This window comes from Podarcis tiliguerta (genome assembly GCF_965153285.1).
Source record: "Podarcis tiliguerta genome assembly, chromosome: 9".
NCBI lineage: Eukaryota > Metazoa > Chordata > Lepidosauria > Squamata > Lacertidae > Podarcis > Podarcis tiliguerta.
The window spans coordinates 2,120-19,359 of NC_139542.1; the positions used below are offsets into that span (position 1 = coordinate 2,120).

General features: G+C 47.2%; 1 protein-coding gene across 4 annotated transcripts in view; it reads left to right on the forward strand.

Moving 5' to 3' along the window:
* Positions 1-1,386: 1,386 nt before the first annotated feature.
* The window catches only part of LOC310657504 (maestro heat-like repeat family member 5), a 132,222-nt gene continuing 116,368 nt past the window's right edge, over positions 1,387-17,240 (forward strand). For 2 of the 4 annotated variants that reach the window (XR_014501806.1, XM_083398172.1), the window contains exons 1-10: positions 1,387-2,297; positions 5,195-5,355; positions 6,478-6,632; positions 8,291-8,419; positions 10,180-10,339; positions 11,140-11,195; positions 11,563-11,670; positions 13,262-13,378; positions 15,394-15,513; positions 16,500-16,625. Coding sequence is in view for 2 of the 4 variants with exons in the window: in XM_083398172.1 (XP_083254298.1) it covers positions 2,281-2,297; positions 5,195-5,355; positions 6,478-6,632; positions 8,291-8,419; positions 10,180-10,339; positions 11,140-11,195; positions 11,563-11,670; positions 13,262-13,378; positions 15,394-15,513; positions 16,500-16,625 (1,149 nt within the window). In the remaining 2 variants the exon portion in view is untranslated. The remainder of the gene's footprint in view (positions 2,298-5,194; positions 5,356-6,477; positions 6,633-8,290; positions 8,420-10,179; positions 10,340-11,139; positions 11,196-11,562; positions 11,671-13,261; positions 13,379-15,393; positions 15,514-16,499; positions 16,626-17,240) is intronic. The other 2 variants (XR_014501807.1, XM_083398171.1) reach the window with 1 other exon arrangement.

Here is a 17,240-nt window from a genome sequence, read left to right on the forward strand (position 1 = left end):
TCTATTATATATATTACATAATTATATCATATTATATATATAATATTTTATAACCTTATAATTAAGGTTTCTCATTATTATTATTAATAATCCTCATTATTAATAATTAATTATTATTATTAATCCTCATTATTAGCATTCTCCTTATTCTCCTCCTATTCGCAACGTGTCCCTGAGTGCTGCTTCCAAGTTCCCTCAGGAGCAGCCCAGGTAGACTGCCTCTGGCCCAGGAGGCTCCGCCAGAGCAGAAGAGGCACCTGGGAGGCCAGGGTAGCCCCACGAGGTGGGCTCCTGACCCCCCAGGTGTCTTTTGGGGTGCAGGGGCCAAAGTCCTGCTTTTTACCTTTGGCCCGCCTCCCCCTGCCAGCGCGCAGGTAAGTTGGGGGCGAAGTCCTGCTGGGCACTGCTGGGCGGATGGCGCGCCTGTGGGTGCTGTGGAGTGCCCTGCTGGGCTGGGGTGAGCCGGGGGGGCGAAGGGAGACGGGGGCTGCGAATCCCGTCCCTCTCTCTCTTCCCTCTCTCAGTTCCCAAAGTCCTGGGAATTATGCCTCTGAGCAGCAGGTTGGACTAGATGACCCTTGAGGCCCTTCCATCTCTCCCATTGAGGTGTGTCAGGAGACCTCCAAAAACAGTGGGTTTTCGTTGGAAGGGGACAACACCTGCTTCTGATGCTCATGAGCAACAGTGGCTGGGAGTCAGTTGTAATCAAGGTGTACTTCCTGCATTGCAGAGGGTGGGCTGGATGACCCTTGAGGGATCTCTGAAGCCTACAATTCTCTGAGGCAAACTGTCAAACTGTTTAGCTTTGGTGTAGGTGCCAAATGAAGGCCTTTCTGAAGTTGAATGAAATCAGTTCCGGAAGTCTGCTTGACTTCCAAAATGTTTGAAAACCAAAGCTCCTGCAGCCAATCGGAAGCTACGGAAGTCCCATCGGACGTCCAAGTTCCAAAGAATGTTCGCAAACTGGAACACTCACTTCCGTGTTTGCGACGTTAGGGAGCCAAAACGTCCAAGTACCAAGGCATTTGACAACCAGGGTACAACTGCACTCTATTCCGAACTTTAAAATGGAAAGTGTAATGCTGGCGGTCAATAAAAGAGGTTTAAAGAGTCTCTCAAGGCAAATCTAAAAAACACTGACAACTGGGAAACACTGGCCTACGAGCGCTCCAGTTGGAGAACAGCCTTTACCAAAGGTGTCATGGGCTTTGAAAACACTGGAACTCAGGTTGAAGGGGAGAAATGAGCTAAGAGAAAGGCGTGTTTGGCAAACCCTCACCATGATCAACTCCCGCCTGGAAACCTATGTCCCCAGTGCAGAAGGACATACAGTGTACGGATTCAGAATTGGCCTCCACAGTCACTTCTGGGCTCACTGTTAAAACAACCTTACTTGGCTATGAGTGATCGCCAGAGAAGAAGAAGACTATAAAGACACCAGTCTCCACCGTGACTCATTTCCAAAGGGAAACAGACACTGTGTAAGCACCTGGAACCGCTGGAATCCCACATCTCTCAGAGACTGGGGTGGCACGCAACTCTATTTATCCATCTGCTTAATTCTTCCCATCAGTTACATCACAGCATATGATTTATTGGTAACAATCCTGATCCCACCTTTTGGGAAAAACAATTGTATTGATTGAAATTGTTTTTGCGTGTTATGATTCTCTTCAGAATTAATAAAAAACAGTTTCACCATGTCACTTCCAGAATATTCCCAGTCTAATGGAATTCATGTCATGATAGCAACTCCTTATCAAACCAGAAGAGTCACAATATGATCTTCATTTGGCACTATTAAATTACAGAGTTACACCATTAGAAACCTGGGATGGTTCACCGCAGTCTTTGGGAAGAAGGTCAAAATTGAAAAATGAAACCAGTTTGGGAGAGAAAATTTTTTAGTAATAAGACCCAGAATGGATTACAGCAGAAGGGGCTCTGTGCTGTGACTTCTCACAACCTGCACCTATTTTAAAACATGGAGGTGCAGAGTGTTCAGGCCCTTGTTGCAGCAGGAGGGGCCTTGTGCTGCTGCCCTTTCTGCCCTGACCTCTGGGCATCTGCTATGTGCTGGCACTTCTCCCCGCAGTGGGCAGGGAACTCCAGAGCTTCCAAGCCTTCAGTGCTGGCGCTGACAGACTGGGATGAATGCAGTCCGTGATTGTGATGTCACGTATGACATAAAGTACATTGTGGTGAACTGGAGAACAGAGTTGCCCACAAACGTCTGGAAAATGTCAGCCAAGTTGAGTCAGACAAAATTCACAAAAGAACATGACTCTCTGTGGAAGGTAATTGGTGGACAGAAGTTGAGACCTTATCTTAGATGATTGTCAGATCTTTGGCCTTGTGCTTGGCAAGGCGGGGCGAGACATGTGTGTGGAGCAGGAGGGAGGCTGGTGTGAAGGGTGGAGGGGGCTCCATTTCCCTGGCTATGCCAAGACAAATGGTTTCAGCTCATTGGAGGCAACAGATCACCATGTAGGAGCCCCAGACCCAAGGAGCTGCCCGGCTGCACATGCCTTTTGCAGCTGGAAATGTGCAAGCCATCAAATAATGTAGCTCACCTGTCTCTCTGGAGCTGCTGGCTCCCCACTTACCCACCTACCCACCCTAAAGCCCGGGTGTGGTTTTAACGGGTGCACATTAGCACTGGTGTTTCCGTAATTGAGTCTCCTGACTAAGAAAGCTGTATCTGTCGACTGTTTGCTGTGCAATTGTGAAGGAACAAGGACTCTGGTCAACCTATACAGGCCTGGAGCTCTCTCAGGCAATCCATTGTCACACCAACCAGCAATTCAGCAGGGGGAGGAACTGAACCCAGCCCTTCCTCTTCCTCCTCACCTTTCTGTGAAGTGGAAAGTTTGCAAGAGGCTAAAGACAATGCTATCTTCAATCCATAAAATGCAGCAACAGTTCTGTGGTGCCCTAAAAGGGCTGAAGTGAGGATGGGAACAAGACTGTGGAGCAGCTCTGCCTGAGGACTCCTTTCTGCTCTGGCTGAGAACTCCTTTCTGCTCCACTTCAGCTGCAATTAAACAACCAAATTCAGTATCTCAGAGATAGGGAACCTGTGTCGTTCCAGGTGATTCGCAAGGGGATATGAGCAACCACTAATGGAGCAGTCACATTTATGGATCTGTTACTTTCTCACATGTGCTGTAGATTTCATGTGTGACTTCCTTGAGTAATGTTTTCTTTTGAAATATTTAAGACATTTTTTTGTTAAATTTGTGTTAAATATGTAATTAATATTTTAGTTTCCTGTTAATTATGTTTCTTTGAATGTATACTTTCGATTTGACTGTCTTCAGTAATCTTTTAATCTGGATTGTTTTATTTGATGTTTTAAAGTGTTGTAAGATGTTTTGAGATTTTTTTTCTTTTTCTGTTCTAAAGTGGTAAAGATATGAAGTAAATAAGAATAAGAAGAAATAATAATTAGAGAAGCCTTGCTCAAAGCAATCCATTGCTGCCACTTTACTCCAGTCATGGTAACTTCTGCGCATAACAGCTTCTCCTCTGAGTCTGTGCAGGAGTGTGGAGAAAGAGGGTCCCTGCTGCATCCACAGCAGGATGAGGTGTTTGGTCATATGTCCGGAATAACAAACCAAACTGCCCCCCATGCCCCAATCAGGGACATACCTAGGGATTTATTGAATTATTATTATTTATTTATTTATTTTAAAGTCCAGTGGCATCTTAGAGACCAACTAAGTTTGTTCTTGGTACGAGCTTTCGTGTGCACGCACACTTCTTCAGATACCATGAAACCAACACGCTACCATCCTGAATCTAATACCTAGGGGTTGGTCAAGTTGGGCCCCGCCAAGGATGCAGGCCTGGGTGCATGTGTGCAAAATTGTGCCTCTCCACTCTGGTTCAGAGTGGCTAGCATCCCACCTGGCCATCTGTGCATTCCCCAGACCACTGCTCTGCTGCTTGGGGTTTGGGGGCAATACAGCTCCTTACCCAGGGTGCAAGGGGCAAGGAGGGTGTTGATGCAGCTCTTTGCCAAGGGCACTCGGGAGCCTAGGTACACCTCTGTCCCCAATTCACCCTACTTTCCATTAATCTGGGTCCCAAATGGATAAGTAAGGAACTTACAACCATCCTTTGGGTTGCTGCTTGATTAACAATTGATTAACAATTGAGTGGGAAATGTCGACTTTTCTGTTAACTGAAGCTGGCAGATGCCCTGTGTGAAAAACTCACAGCATCAGGCTCTCCCAGGGGCTCAGTGAACCTGGCTCTCTTGCAGCTCTTTGCTTCCCTTTCTGGACTGATGTCAATGTTTCAGCACAAAATAATAATAATAATAATAATAATAATAATAATAATAATAATAATTCCAATAGCACCTTAGAGACCAACTAAGTTTGTTAGCCAGTGTGGTGTAGTGGTTAAGAGTGGTAGATTCGTAATCTGGTGAACCGGGTTCGCGTCTCCGCTCCTCCACATGCAGCTGCTGGGTGACCTTGGGCCAGTCACACTTCTCTGAAGTCTCTCAGCCCCACTCACCTCACAGAGTGGTTGTTGTGGGGGAGGAAGGGAAAGAAGAATGTGAGCCGCTTTGAAACTCCTTCGGGAAGTGATAAAGCGGGATATCAAATCCAAACTCTTCTTGTTATTGGCATGAGCTTTCGTGTGCATGCACACTTCTTCAGATACCAATGTTTCAGCAGGTGAGGAAAAGCTGTTCCTTTGATGAGGGGGATTCCCCAAATGTCACTGACTCCCTTATTCTTTTGGCCCTTGTAGGCCTATGTGTGCATGGTGCTATACTTTGGCTTGTTAAAGTTCAGAAAGTTTATGTATTTCACCTTATTCTGTTACTCTTCTATTATGGTTTTATTAGATCTTTATAGAACTTCATGCTGGTCAGCTCTGCATTTTTAGCTGTGTGGGCTCTGTAATCACATGGGGAAGACTGAGGAGACTGTCTTCCTTTGTTATATTCTTTTGGAGAACACACAGTCTCTCATATTAAATATTGGACAATGAGCTCTTTATAAACTGCCATTCAAAAAAATGGTTCTCTTCTTTGTGCCCTCTGTCTAGCCTTTTTTTGAGAAGACTTGCAATAACATTTAACATGATATTACAAGGTGATGGTGGGTTTAGGAAACATCTAAGTAATCTTTGGGAAAGATATTTCTGCCTGCCTCAGCTCTCATTTCTGTTCCAGGATCTGCTCCGTTTTCAAGAGAGCAAGTCCACGGAAGAATAGAGTGCGGGCTCATCCAGCGAGAGAAGAGGAGCACAGTCGGAGCAGAGACACAGCGCCTGCTGCTCTTCCCCGGCAAAAGGAGAGGGCAGAGCCACGCAAGGAAGAGCTAGACGAGAATGGTGAGCTGTCAGCCTTAGGCAGAAGAAGGGGGTTGTGAAATCATTGTCCCAGTGAGGCACCCTTTTTCACAGGGAGGGGCTCAGATGCTGTGTTTGAGCCCTCACCCCACCCCCTGGAAAAGGCTGCTGCACTTGCTGGCTGCAGAGAGCAGAGCTGAACTGCTTCTCTTTCAGTGGCAGCACTACTGCCCACAACCCACACCCACCTTTCATGTATTAGGACAGAACTTGCATAAATGTTTTTTTTTTAAAAAAATAACTTTTATTCAAAATTAAAACAAAACATATTATCCAGAAACATATCATCCTTATTTCCCCCCATTTTTCCTCCCTCCCCCCACAGAACCCACCCACCCCCACCCCCGACTTCCCTCAGTTCCAGTCTTTGATTTCTCTAAAAATGCTGTTTTCTGCATGTTACACAGTTGTATAAAGGAGTCCAGTTCGCTTTGTTGTATCTTCAAATACTTTGTAAAGGGTTCCCATTCATCTTTAAAGTCACAGTTATCCTTGTCCCGTAGCTTGTATGTCAGTTTTGCCAGTTCTACATAGTCCATCAATTTTTCTTACCATGATTCTTTGGTTGGGGTTTCTTCAGTCTTCCATTCTTGTGCTACCAGAACTCTTGCAGCCGTTGTCACATACATGAAGATGTTTTTCAGCTTTTTTGGCAGATCTTTCCCTACAATCCCTAATAAAAATGCTTCAGGTTTTTTAACAAATGTTGAATGGAACATTTTCTTCAATTCACTGTATATCATTTCCCAAATTTTTAAAATTACCTTACAATCCCACCACATATGATAAAATGTCCCCTCCTTTTCCTTACACTTCCAACATATATTTGAACTAGTTTTGTACATTTCCCCTAACTGCACTGGTGTTGTGTACCATCTGTACATCATCTTCATGTAATTCTCCTTCAATAGGGAACAATCTGTAAATTTTAGGTCAGTTTTCCATAATTTTTCCCAATCTTCCATCATAAGGTTGTGACCTACATCTTGTGCCCATTTAATCATAACTGATTTTACCTCTTCATAGAAATTGCATAAATGTTAATAAAAAATAAATGACCCATTCAGAATGGCCTGGTCAGGGTTCACTCTTTCCTTTTACCAGAATCACAGATCTGCTTCTGCAACCTGAGGAATCTCCGGGAAGGAACTGGGCCCTTCCTGGTGCAGGCCTCCATCGACAACCTGTGTGCCCTGGCAGAGACCAAGCTGGCTGGGGTCCTGCGGGCCATCTGCAAGTATCGCCAGAGCATCCACAAGGTAGGCAGGAAAACTCTGTGACTGTGAGATGCTCCCAGATGCCTCATGGCCGCTCCCAACAGATTCATGCCGATGTTAAATAGCAATGGCAATAAGGCTTAGCTGCAGAAGGGAACTGAGGGTCTCCTGGATCTGGTCTGCTTGTGACGCCCAAAGATTACACATCATTTATGCCATAGGGAAACCCAGCCAGATTGGTGAGGTATAAATAATAAACTTATTATTATTATAAAATGTGGTTTCTACATCCTCATAGTCAAAACACCCTTAGGTGAATCATGCTGTGTTCTGCCTCTCAAGATGCTTTTTGAACTTGGAGCCATTATCAGCCATCAGGAAGAGCACCCATCAGAAGGGCTCTTCTGCCGTTGGAACCTTTCTGGATGTTCCTTAGGCACTTCCAAGCAAGCACCACCTGCCAAAGGCACCTACTGACCTTGGGAGCAGCAGGGGGCAGGGGGACCTGCATGCCCCCCAGCTGCAGCTTGGTTGTCCGTCTGGGCACTTCTGAAGCATTTATGTGAAGCAGAGTGGTGTCTGGGAGAGTCAGAGACACAGACTGCGATTGCGTGTTTGGCCAGAAAGGAGAAAGCAGAAAGGGTGGCTCACGGGGGGACACAAGGAGGACTGCTCCGTCTTGGTGTTGGGGTGTGGTGGTGAGGCAAATTGGTGGGAGGGTGTCAGGAATGTGCCCCCCCCCCAGAGCACAGGGAAAGAGTTAGACTCAGAAATTGAACTAAGTGAACGAGGGAACAATTCTGCAGATGAGAGCTGGCTGACAGAGTCAAGAAAGGGCAGTTCAACCCCCCCCCCCTTCCTGGGGAAGACTCTGTTATCTCTCAAGGGGAGGAAGAGTTGGAAGGCAGCCAGAGCATAGCAGATAAGCAGAGGTCAGTGGGGAGGGGGCAGGCCAGCCTCTCAGTCCCCGTTCTAGGCATCTGGATAAGATCAGAAGGGCAAGAGGGGGAAGGCAGGAGTTTAAGGCCTTCCTGCTGTGGGAGATGTGAAGATTCAGATTGACCAACAATTGTAAATGTGAGCAGGCGAGAAGCTGTGCTCTGGATGTGTGTGGGTTTTTTGTAAATAAACATACATAAAACCTTCGGAGAATCATTACTTCTTATCAGGGCTTGCTTGCCTGCCAGAGATCAGTACAGAGGGCAGCTGACCAGCACTGACCAGAGCAGGCCCCTTTGTGGCACCTGCTTGAATGGAAGCTGGTGCAACAAAGGACCTTCCTCTGTCTGGCGCCAGCCATGTCTGCAAAGGAATCTCTTTTTTCAGCTTGGTCATCAGGTGAGTGACAGGAAAGAGGCCCCAGCCAACTGTTAAAATGACCCACAAGCCCAGGGGAGTTCAGGATCCACCCCTGTTCTGTGAGAGGAAAGCCTTGTAGTCCTCCAAGTGAGATGTGAGGGGCCTTGTGCTAACCTTAAATCTGTCTCTCCCTGCAAGCATTTCTGTGGCTTCTCACCAGCATGAATTCTTTGAGGAGTCAGGTGTGGGTTCAGACGGAAGCTTCTTTTCTCTTCTTTTTTCAGGGTGCCTTGAGTGAATCCAATGCTGGCCTTTGCTGCTTTTTGCATGCATCCACAAACCACCTTTGGCACTTGACATGAGACTTTTGGTTTCCTTTAGCATTTCCTTCTTTTTTGCAGATCTCTCCAAAGCATCGATTGCGTATTAATGAAATCCTGCAGGCTGTGATCAGGTCGGCACATAGCGTAGACTACAAACTGGCTAAAGTCATCATCAAACTAGCTGCTGAAGATATGCTGAGGACCACAGTAAGGAGCGAACTGGTGAAATAGATGCTTCATATATCACTAAGCTGAAGGAGTGAGCGATGCTGGCTCTCTCCCACCACCTTTCAAGCCTTGCAATATTTTATTTATTTTTTCATTAATTTTGTATACCAACCTTCATCTGTAGATCCCAGTGCAGTTCACAACATAAAATTATAATATAAAAAGCACAAAATACATAATAAAAATAAGGATATAAGCAACCCAATAATTTCCAGTACTTGGGCATATTGCAAATACGGGAGAATTTCATTCAATCAGAGCACTGGTGGAACAACAGGCCATCCCATTAGCCCATCCCCAGTAATAGCAGCTAAGAAAAAGGTGTGGTTGGCATCCCAGTCTATGCTGACCGTAGCTGCTTTGCCCTAGACATCATCTGAGTCTTCAGTGACAGAGATGGGTCTAGGAGCTCCTCAAACAATGCACTTGTTTCTTCAGAGGGAGGATAACTCCATCCACAACTGATGAGCTCCCCAACTCCCAGACCTTGGAGGCTCTTTTTGCTGAGTCTTCCATCTTACCAAGATTCTTTCTCAGTTTGTTGGCCTCATCCAGCTCACCACTGCACCCAGGCACTGGCTTAAAACAGTCACAGCCTCTTCCAAGTCAGATGCAAGACAGAAACAGAGCTGGGTGTCATCACCATACTGCTGAAACCCTGCCCCAGACCTCCCAGAGACCCTTCTCAATGGCTTCATATAGATGTTAAACAGTGCTGGGGTAAAATGGTGCCCTTCAGACCCCAACAGCACAACTGCCAAGGGGCAGCATAACTCCCCAGTGTTATTCTCTGCCTGGACTCAGGTCCAGAGCAGAACTGCTGGACCACAGTGCCACCAGCTCATGGAGAAGGTCCAGAGGAGGCCATGGTCAGTGGTGATGAAAGCCATAGAGCAGCAAGGTCTCCATTCTCATCCCTCTCCTGAAGACAGTTCTCTACCAGGTTGACCAAGGCAGATTCTGCCCCAAAGCAGAGCCTGAAGCCAGGCTGGAAGAGGTCAAGACAACCCATTTCCACCAAGGGTGTCTGCAACTGGACTACCACCACCTTCTCAACCACCTCACTCCCAAAGGGGTATTTGTGGCAGGGTGGTAATTGTCAAGCACCTTGGGGTCCAGGGAGGTCCTCTTTAGGAACAACCAGCCCCACCCCACACAAATGTTGACAGAGGAGTCTAGTGAGGAGTCCTGCACAACCCGCAGGTTCACCAAGGAGGAGCCCTGGGCACCGCCTGGCCTCTGTGTGGCCAGGAGGCAGCAGTAGCCAGAAGTGCCTTTGACCACTTTGCTCTTATACACAGACTCAGTTATCAGTTACACTGGGTCCTGCAGTGGTCCAGATGAGATTTCTGCAATGTGCTCCACATGTGTCTGCCCTTGCAGGTGCTCTGGGAATCTCAGGTGCCTTGAAATGCTGCCGCCCATGTTTTCAGCACAACCAGTTAGCTGAACCATGTTCCAGGGATCTTCCACAACCCCCCTGCCAACATGTTTCCAGGTTAAACTGAAGGAGCTGCTTCTTGTCTTTTAATGGCCTGTGATGATAATTTATGGAAAACAACCTTTCACCATATTACCCTGACCAACAGCTTTGTCCGCGCCTGTTAGAAATACAGCGGGTGGGGGGTGCCTGAGTGAAAGGTCCCTTCAGCTGCAGTGCCCCCCACTCCCCACAGAGCAGAAATGGGCAAGTGGCCTCAGCTGCCCACCTGACATTTATATCTCCTTTGCTTCTGCAGGATCTTCGGGACCTGTACCAGGATGCAGCTGGCGACATCCTGGTGGCCCTCTGGAACCACTTCCCAGTAGAAGTGCTGAGCAAGCTCCTGGACGGCTTCCAAGGGCGGCTGCTCCCATACCGTAGCATCCTCTGTGTTCTGGGGAAACTGGCAAACAAAGGTACAAAAGCCTCATCCTTCCCAGTACTCCCTTTCCACTCTGCCTCGGTGTCTTCAGAACAGAGCTGGTTCTGATCCAAAGTTCTCTGGTGTGTTTGGGATAGGGGTCACCTTGAGAAAACTAGGCCTGCTCAGCCAAATGAGCCAGAGGCAGCAGCCAGCTTCCATCAGCAGGTCCCTGAGAGGTCCCTGCACAGGACCAGCATTGCTAGCTGCCCATCACAGAAAACGGCCACCACCCCTTATTATACTGGGGCAGATGGGGGCAAATACCCAGACAGTGTGTTCTAAGAGAGACCCTGCACAGCGGACGCTGCCTGTCTATCCCTCAAGGTCCCTCATTGTTCCCCTTATGCCTCTCCTGCCCCTCCCATGAACAAAAGTTGCCTCACAGATTTGGAGAACTGCTAATGAACTGCCCATGGCTGCTGCTGAAGCCTGCAAATGAGCTCTGGGGAAATGCCTAGCAAAGCTCTTCTGGACACACACAGTTTGAGTGCTGCTGATAAGCTTGTGTTTATTTTGGTGCACAGTCTAACACTGTCATTACCACCATGTCTACTCAGAAGTAAGTCCTACTGTATTCAGTGGAGCTTAATCCTAGGAAAGTGGGGTTAGGATTGCAGCCTATAATGGCATGGGCTTCCTATGATATGCATTTGAAGCCCACACCATCAGATTTAGCATTGCATAGGCCAAAAGGACCAATGCTTGCTTGCTCCACAGACTTAGTGTCTGAAGCGCTTTATGATGCTCATGAAACTCAGTGGTCCTGATCCACTGCCTGCCTTTCCTATGCAGCCTTTACAGAGAGTGACGCCTACAAGACTGATGTGTGGGAGCGAAAGCTGGTGGAGGTAAGGTGAGAGCTCTTCTTCCTCAAGGGCAGGGAGGTGGGCATTTATTCAGGTGACCTAAGCAGAGCCAACGAGTCATGAGGCAGGAGGAAACTGGTGCACCTATGTCACAGAGTGGCTGTTCTAACTTGTGGGGTGGGGTGATATTAAAGTACATTAAATTTGCTGGCTAAGTTCAAACAGCCTTTCTCTGCTGCTGGCACCACAGTGGGGACCCTCAGGCACCAGTCAGGTTTTTAAAACAAAATCAAGGGATATATTTGAGCAATCTTGAAGGCCACTCCAAAGCATTTGGCATTGCAGTGGGGGGCCTTGGGAAGAGCCAGCTGTTGCCCTTCAGTCTGTTTCTCCTTTTTGTGTCCTGCAGTTTGTGGAGCGGCTCCTGATTGACGTCACGGACAAGGCCTGCTGTGCAGAGCTCAGCCGTGAGTTGATGAGAATGCAGCAGACCCAAAACGACCAAAGCCCAGAGAAGGTTCGTGGAAGAAGGAACCCCATGAACTGCTCTGCTTGTGGAGGGCCTGGGGCTCTGGCCACCCCTGGGGTCAGTGGGGTCCTAGCAATCCGGTCAGCTTTCCAGAAGAAGTTTCTCATGGAGTTTTCATGTGACCCAGTCATGTTTCTTTTCTCCATTAGTTCAGTTCCCTACAGCTGCAAAATGCTGCCCCTGAACCCCTAACCCAACCACAAAGGGAAACCTGCAAGCAAGATTTGAGCACAAGAGCCCTCTCCCCTCCTGCGGTTTCCAGCAACTGGGATTCAGAAGCATTGCTGCCTCCAACTGTAGAGGCAGAGCAGAGCCATCCTGGCTAGGAGCCACCCAAAGCCATACCCTCCTCCATAAATTTGTCCATTCCTCCTTTAAACTCATCTAGGTTGGTGGCCATCCCTGCCTCCTGTGGGAGGGAGTTCCACAGCTTAACTTTGTACTGCATGAAGAAGGACTTTCTATGTTGCACACCACCCCAGTCTCCAAGCAGTGAGAGGTTCCAGAGGTTCCAGGTGTTTTCCCCAGCATTCAGTTTCCTGGGAATGAGGGACAGTGGAGAATGTGGTGCCTTTAGGACCTGTGGTTTATTTACACACATATACAACCTCAGCCTACGATGGAGGAGCTCAGATTACAGTGGTACCTTGGTTCTCAAACACCTTGGTACTCAAACACCTTGGAACCCAAACACTGCAAACCTGGAAGTAAGTGTTACGGTTTGCAAGCTTTTTTCGGAAGCCAAACATGCTCTATTTTGAGCATTACACTTCCGATTTGAGTGCCACACTTCCCTTTTGAGTGTTACTCTGAGGTCTGTCTGTTTTTGCTATTTATTTTGTTTTCGTAGCTCTTTTTTGTGTGTGTGACTGCAGGACATTTTTTATTGCTTTCATTTTATGGATCAATGGTCTCCTTAGATAGTAAAATTCATGTTAAATTGCTGTTTTAGGGGTTGTTTTTAAAAGTCTGGAACGGATTATTCCATTTTGCATTACTTTCTATGGGAAAGCGCACCTTGCTTTTAGAATGCTTTGGTTTTGAAACAGTCTTCCGGAATGGATTAAGTTTGAAAACCAAGGTACTATTGTATTAACCCCAAAAGGGCTTGCTTCTCCCATAGTCACAGCCTTGGTTTCGAACAGAAATAAAGCATGTCTCTCCCTCTCAGGCTTCTGCCAGCCTCCTGCTTCCAGCCCAGCTCACGCATGCCTCAACTCTGCCTTTTCTCCTTCTAGCTACAAGCCAGTTGAGGAAGGGATAGCTACCAGCACAAAGCCACTTCCTTTGTTATCCCAGCTGCACATAGGGGCTATTAATTTACCAAGAAGCTGGCCTGGTTATTGCAACAACTGAATCCTTGCTGGATCCAGGAATTAGAAGGGACTTGGGAATACCACCTATCCCAGCCCACTACCACCAAGGCTCACAACACTATTGTAACATGCTTTCGAAAAGAAATATCAGTCAACCACCCCCACACCCCCACACCCACCCACCCACCCACCCACACACACACACACTCCAGGTTCTCCCTGTGATCTTGTGGGTGTTTGTTTTCTTCCTCTTCTTCCAACAGGTCTTTCTCTATCAGTATTATGGGGCCATCCTGCGTGTCTCAGATGACTCTCAGTTAGTCCAGGAGCAGCTCAGCCATCTCCTGGCCTTGCACCACAGAGGACCTTGGGAAGCCACGGTGAGGCAAGGCAGCTGATCTCCTCCCAGGAAAGGGGCTCCATCACTGCATTTGTAGACAAGCCCCACATCCTCCTGCTGTCCTTGATGGCCCAGCTTGGACCTTAGGGCAAAGTGTGGGTCAGGAGAAGGAGAGCAGCCTGTGAAGTGTTGCACTTTCTGAGGCAGGGAATAGGGGGCTGGGCTGGCGTGGGAAATGCAGGTGGGGAGGCCCAGAGGAGAAAGAGGAGCACCCATCCTCAGGGCATTTCACTAACCAGGTGAAAGAATTTGAGCTTTGCTTGTCCCAGAGAAAAGTGGCTCTGAGTGTGGGAGGGAAGAAATGCCTCTGAGTTGGCTCCCTTGAGACATCTGTCACCTGATTTCCTGCCCAATCTGACATGATCACAAGGGCCTGGACACATCCCTGGGGGCCCAAGGCTGATGCTGGGCCATTGGCACAGCTCAGTAATCCAAGAGGAAAGCAAAAGGTAAGAGGTTTCCAGCCTCCTCCTTGTCCACAGGACCAGCAGAAGGGAGTTCTCTGAAGGGCAAGGGAATGGGAAATGCAGCAGTCAAGCTGGAAAGTAGCTGATGGATCACCAGTTTTCAAAAAGGGGCCCAGAAGAGATCTGGGAAATGACAGGCCAGTTAGATGAATGTCTGCCCTGGGAAAAATGGTGGAAAGCATTATGAAATGTGGAATTATGAAGTAGATAGGACAAGCCTGGTTGAAACAGAACCAGCATGGCTTCTGCAAGGTTAGGTCCTGTCTCATTAACCTTTTAGCACTCTTTTATTTGTATATTTCCGTCCCACACAATTCTTATACAATTTGATTGTAAGAAAACCTTCAAACAGTTTACAAAACCTTGAGAGTTTTGTAACAAGCATACAGATAGGGGTGATTCAGTTGACATTGTGTAACCGGGCTTTCAAAGAGCTTTTGATAAAATGCCGCATCCCAGAAACCCCTGAGTAAGCTCAATAGTCATGGGATAAAGGTCCCCTTGTGGATCAATAACTGGTTAAGAAACAGGAAGCAGAGGCTGTTCTCCCATTGGAAGGAAGTAGGTGGAGCAAGCTTGTTTTCTCCTGCTCTGGAGGGTAGGGCCTATGCCAATGGACTCAAGTTACAAGAAAGGAGAGACCTCTGCTTTTTAACTTGTTCATGAAAGATCTAGAGTTGGGGATGAGCAGTGAGGTGGCCAAATTTGGTGATGAACAATGATACTATGTTATTTAGCGTGATTTTTTTTTAAAAAAACACAGGATTGTAAGAAGCTGTAGAAAGAGTTTGTGAAATGAGTGAAATGGCAGCAAAATGGCAGGTGCAAGTATCAAGCGATGTATATTGGGGCAAAGAAGTCTAATCATGGAGTCTGAACTGGTGGTGACTGACTAGGAACAAGAGCTGGATTTGTTGGTTTGCTCTGTTGCAACAGTCAAGAATCCTATGGCATCTGGAAGGCTAATACTTTATCTTGTGGGCCAGAGTTTCATTGCCAGGTGCACCAAGTGAGCAGTCAGTGAGCAGGTGGAGAGCCACCTGGATAGAGTTCAAACCCTGCAACCTCAGAAGCGGTCTCCTTGCCCGCTTAGGTGGCCGTTCCATGTCTCTGTCTAGGTGGCCTCTGATCCATGAATGCTGATGTCACTATACATTTTGGGTTAGTCCTTGGAGTGCCATCAGTCTCTTGGTCACCTTGAGAGACTTGCCTGAGAATTGTATCCTAAAAGGCTAGTGGATTTAGCAGAGATCTTTAGCGTGTTGTTTATGTCGTGTGCAGCCCTTTGCCGTCCAAGGGTGCTGATCTGCTGAAGTGCCTAAAATGTTTGCATTTGTAATCAGAAAGGTTTCTGAAACCTTTCAGAGAATCCCTTTGCCTGGCTCCTCTGCCCAGGGAAGAGTTTTGTGTAACTCAGGACAAACATGGTCTGGTCTGGCTCATCTACTTGTGCAGAGATGGGGCCATGTGCGCACACACCCTGCTCCCTCCTCACCCTGTCTCCTTTGGCTGGTTCCTCCTCCTTCAGGGCATTGCTTCTGCAGTTGGCTTGGCTGCGTCTCGCCACCTTGATGAGGTTTTCAAAGCCTTGGAGAACTTCAGCAAGGCTTATTCCACCCATGAAACATCTACAGAAAGCAGCAGCCAGGTATTATTTCAGAAAAGTAATACATTGCCAGGGCAGCGGGGAGGGGAGATGCTCATGGTATTGTATTTTCCTCTCCTTTTTTATATTCTTAAACAACAAAATATTTTGTTGAAATTAGACAATTTTTATTCCCAAGTATAAATATGGAAGTTATGAGTTTCTTTTGGACATGGCTATGTTGTACTTCTGCAAAGACTAGCCTACCGGTTACAGTACGAGCCTACTGCTTGTGACACAGCCGAAGTCTGGTGTTCTCACTGGTTCTCAGGGAGGGTGAGGCGACTTCTGCATTGTCTCCCATTAGTTGCATGGGGCAAAAGTGCTTGATTGCCATTGGGAGACTTCTGCATTGTCTCCCATTAGTTGCATGGGGCAAAAGTGCTTGATTGCCATTGGGTCCTCCTTGCTGCTGGCTGTGGCTTCCCAAACTCCTTGCTCTGCTCCACTCTGTTTGGCAATGTCTCTCTGTGTCGCAATGACTCCAGAACATATGAGACTGCCTTAAGCAAGTGTGGCAAGTCCTGTAATGGAGGCTTTGTGTAGTCCCTCCTGGTGACCTCTGGCTCATCATGGGCCCAAGGCTGGACAGAAGGCAAGATCCTTGGCCTTTCCCAGAGTGCCTGCAGGATGCATTAGACACGCAAGGCAGCTGCCCTCACCACCCTGAATTCAGCACTGTGCTGATTCATGTCATCCTCCACCCCCACCTCCGCCTGCAGTCAGAGAGGCTGCTGCAGAACTTTCCACAGTCTCACCAGGGAGGCCTCTGACCTCGTTCTCCACTAGGTGGGCACTAAGGAGCCACCTCTATCTGCAGGGATTCCAGGGATCTTGTCTTCTCAAAAAAGAAAGTCAAACTCTCTGCTGCTTGAGTGAAGGGAAGGACCTTTGGGGGAATGATAGAAGGAGGGTAATCCCATTGACTTTGGCTTCCCTGTAATGCTGGACAGGATCCTGGCAACACTGACAGTCTCCCCCACCCCCAGGACTTCAAGTGGAACACCCTTCTGCTCTGCTATGGGCAGGTGGCCCTGGGGATCAAAGATGAAGTTCTCCCGAGAGTGGACCTGATTCTGTCCAAATTGATTGAGTATTGCACCACCAGCCCAATGGTATTGTGGCCATTTTTGCCTTTACGATAAAGAGAATGGTGTTATGCACTATGTGTATCAACAAATCGCTGTATTTCATATGTTTTAATTGTTTTCAGGTTATGGTTTTTAATTCTATATCAATAATGTGTTTTGTGACATGGGAAGGGCGGGATTTATTTTATTTCATAACTTTTCTATACCAATTAGAATAATAGAATTGTAGAGTTGGAAGGGATCCTAAGAGTCCCCTAGTCCACCCGCTGCTATGCAGGAATCTCAACGAACGTGTCCCTGAGAGATGACCATCCAACCTCTGCTTAAATGAGATTTATACAGGTATATAAAAAAGAGTGCCTTGGAAGCCAAGATCAAGTTTTGGAGCAAGTACTCTTTGGTGAGAGAAACCCAGCAGAAATTTAAAATCACAACATATGCAAAAAAGTAATGTGTGGAAGTATAGGCTCTTAGACCTTTAAAATAGCCTCTTCTATATTGCTTCTCTCTTCCCTTAGCATAGTAAGAGACCACATGTTTAGTAGGTTAAAAGGGATATTTTTACAAACTTTTCAAAGGTCAGGTTCATGTGCTTTTCCACACAGCAGTTAGAAAACACAGGCAGTACAACTTAGGTTC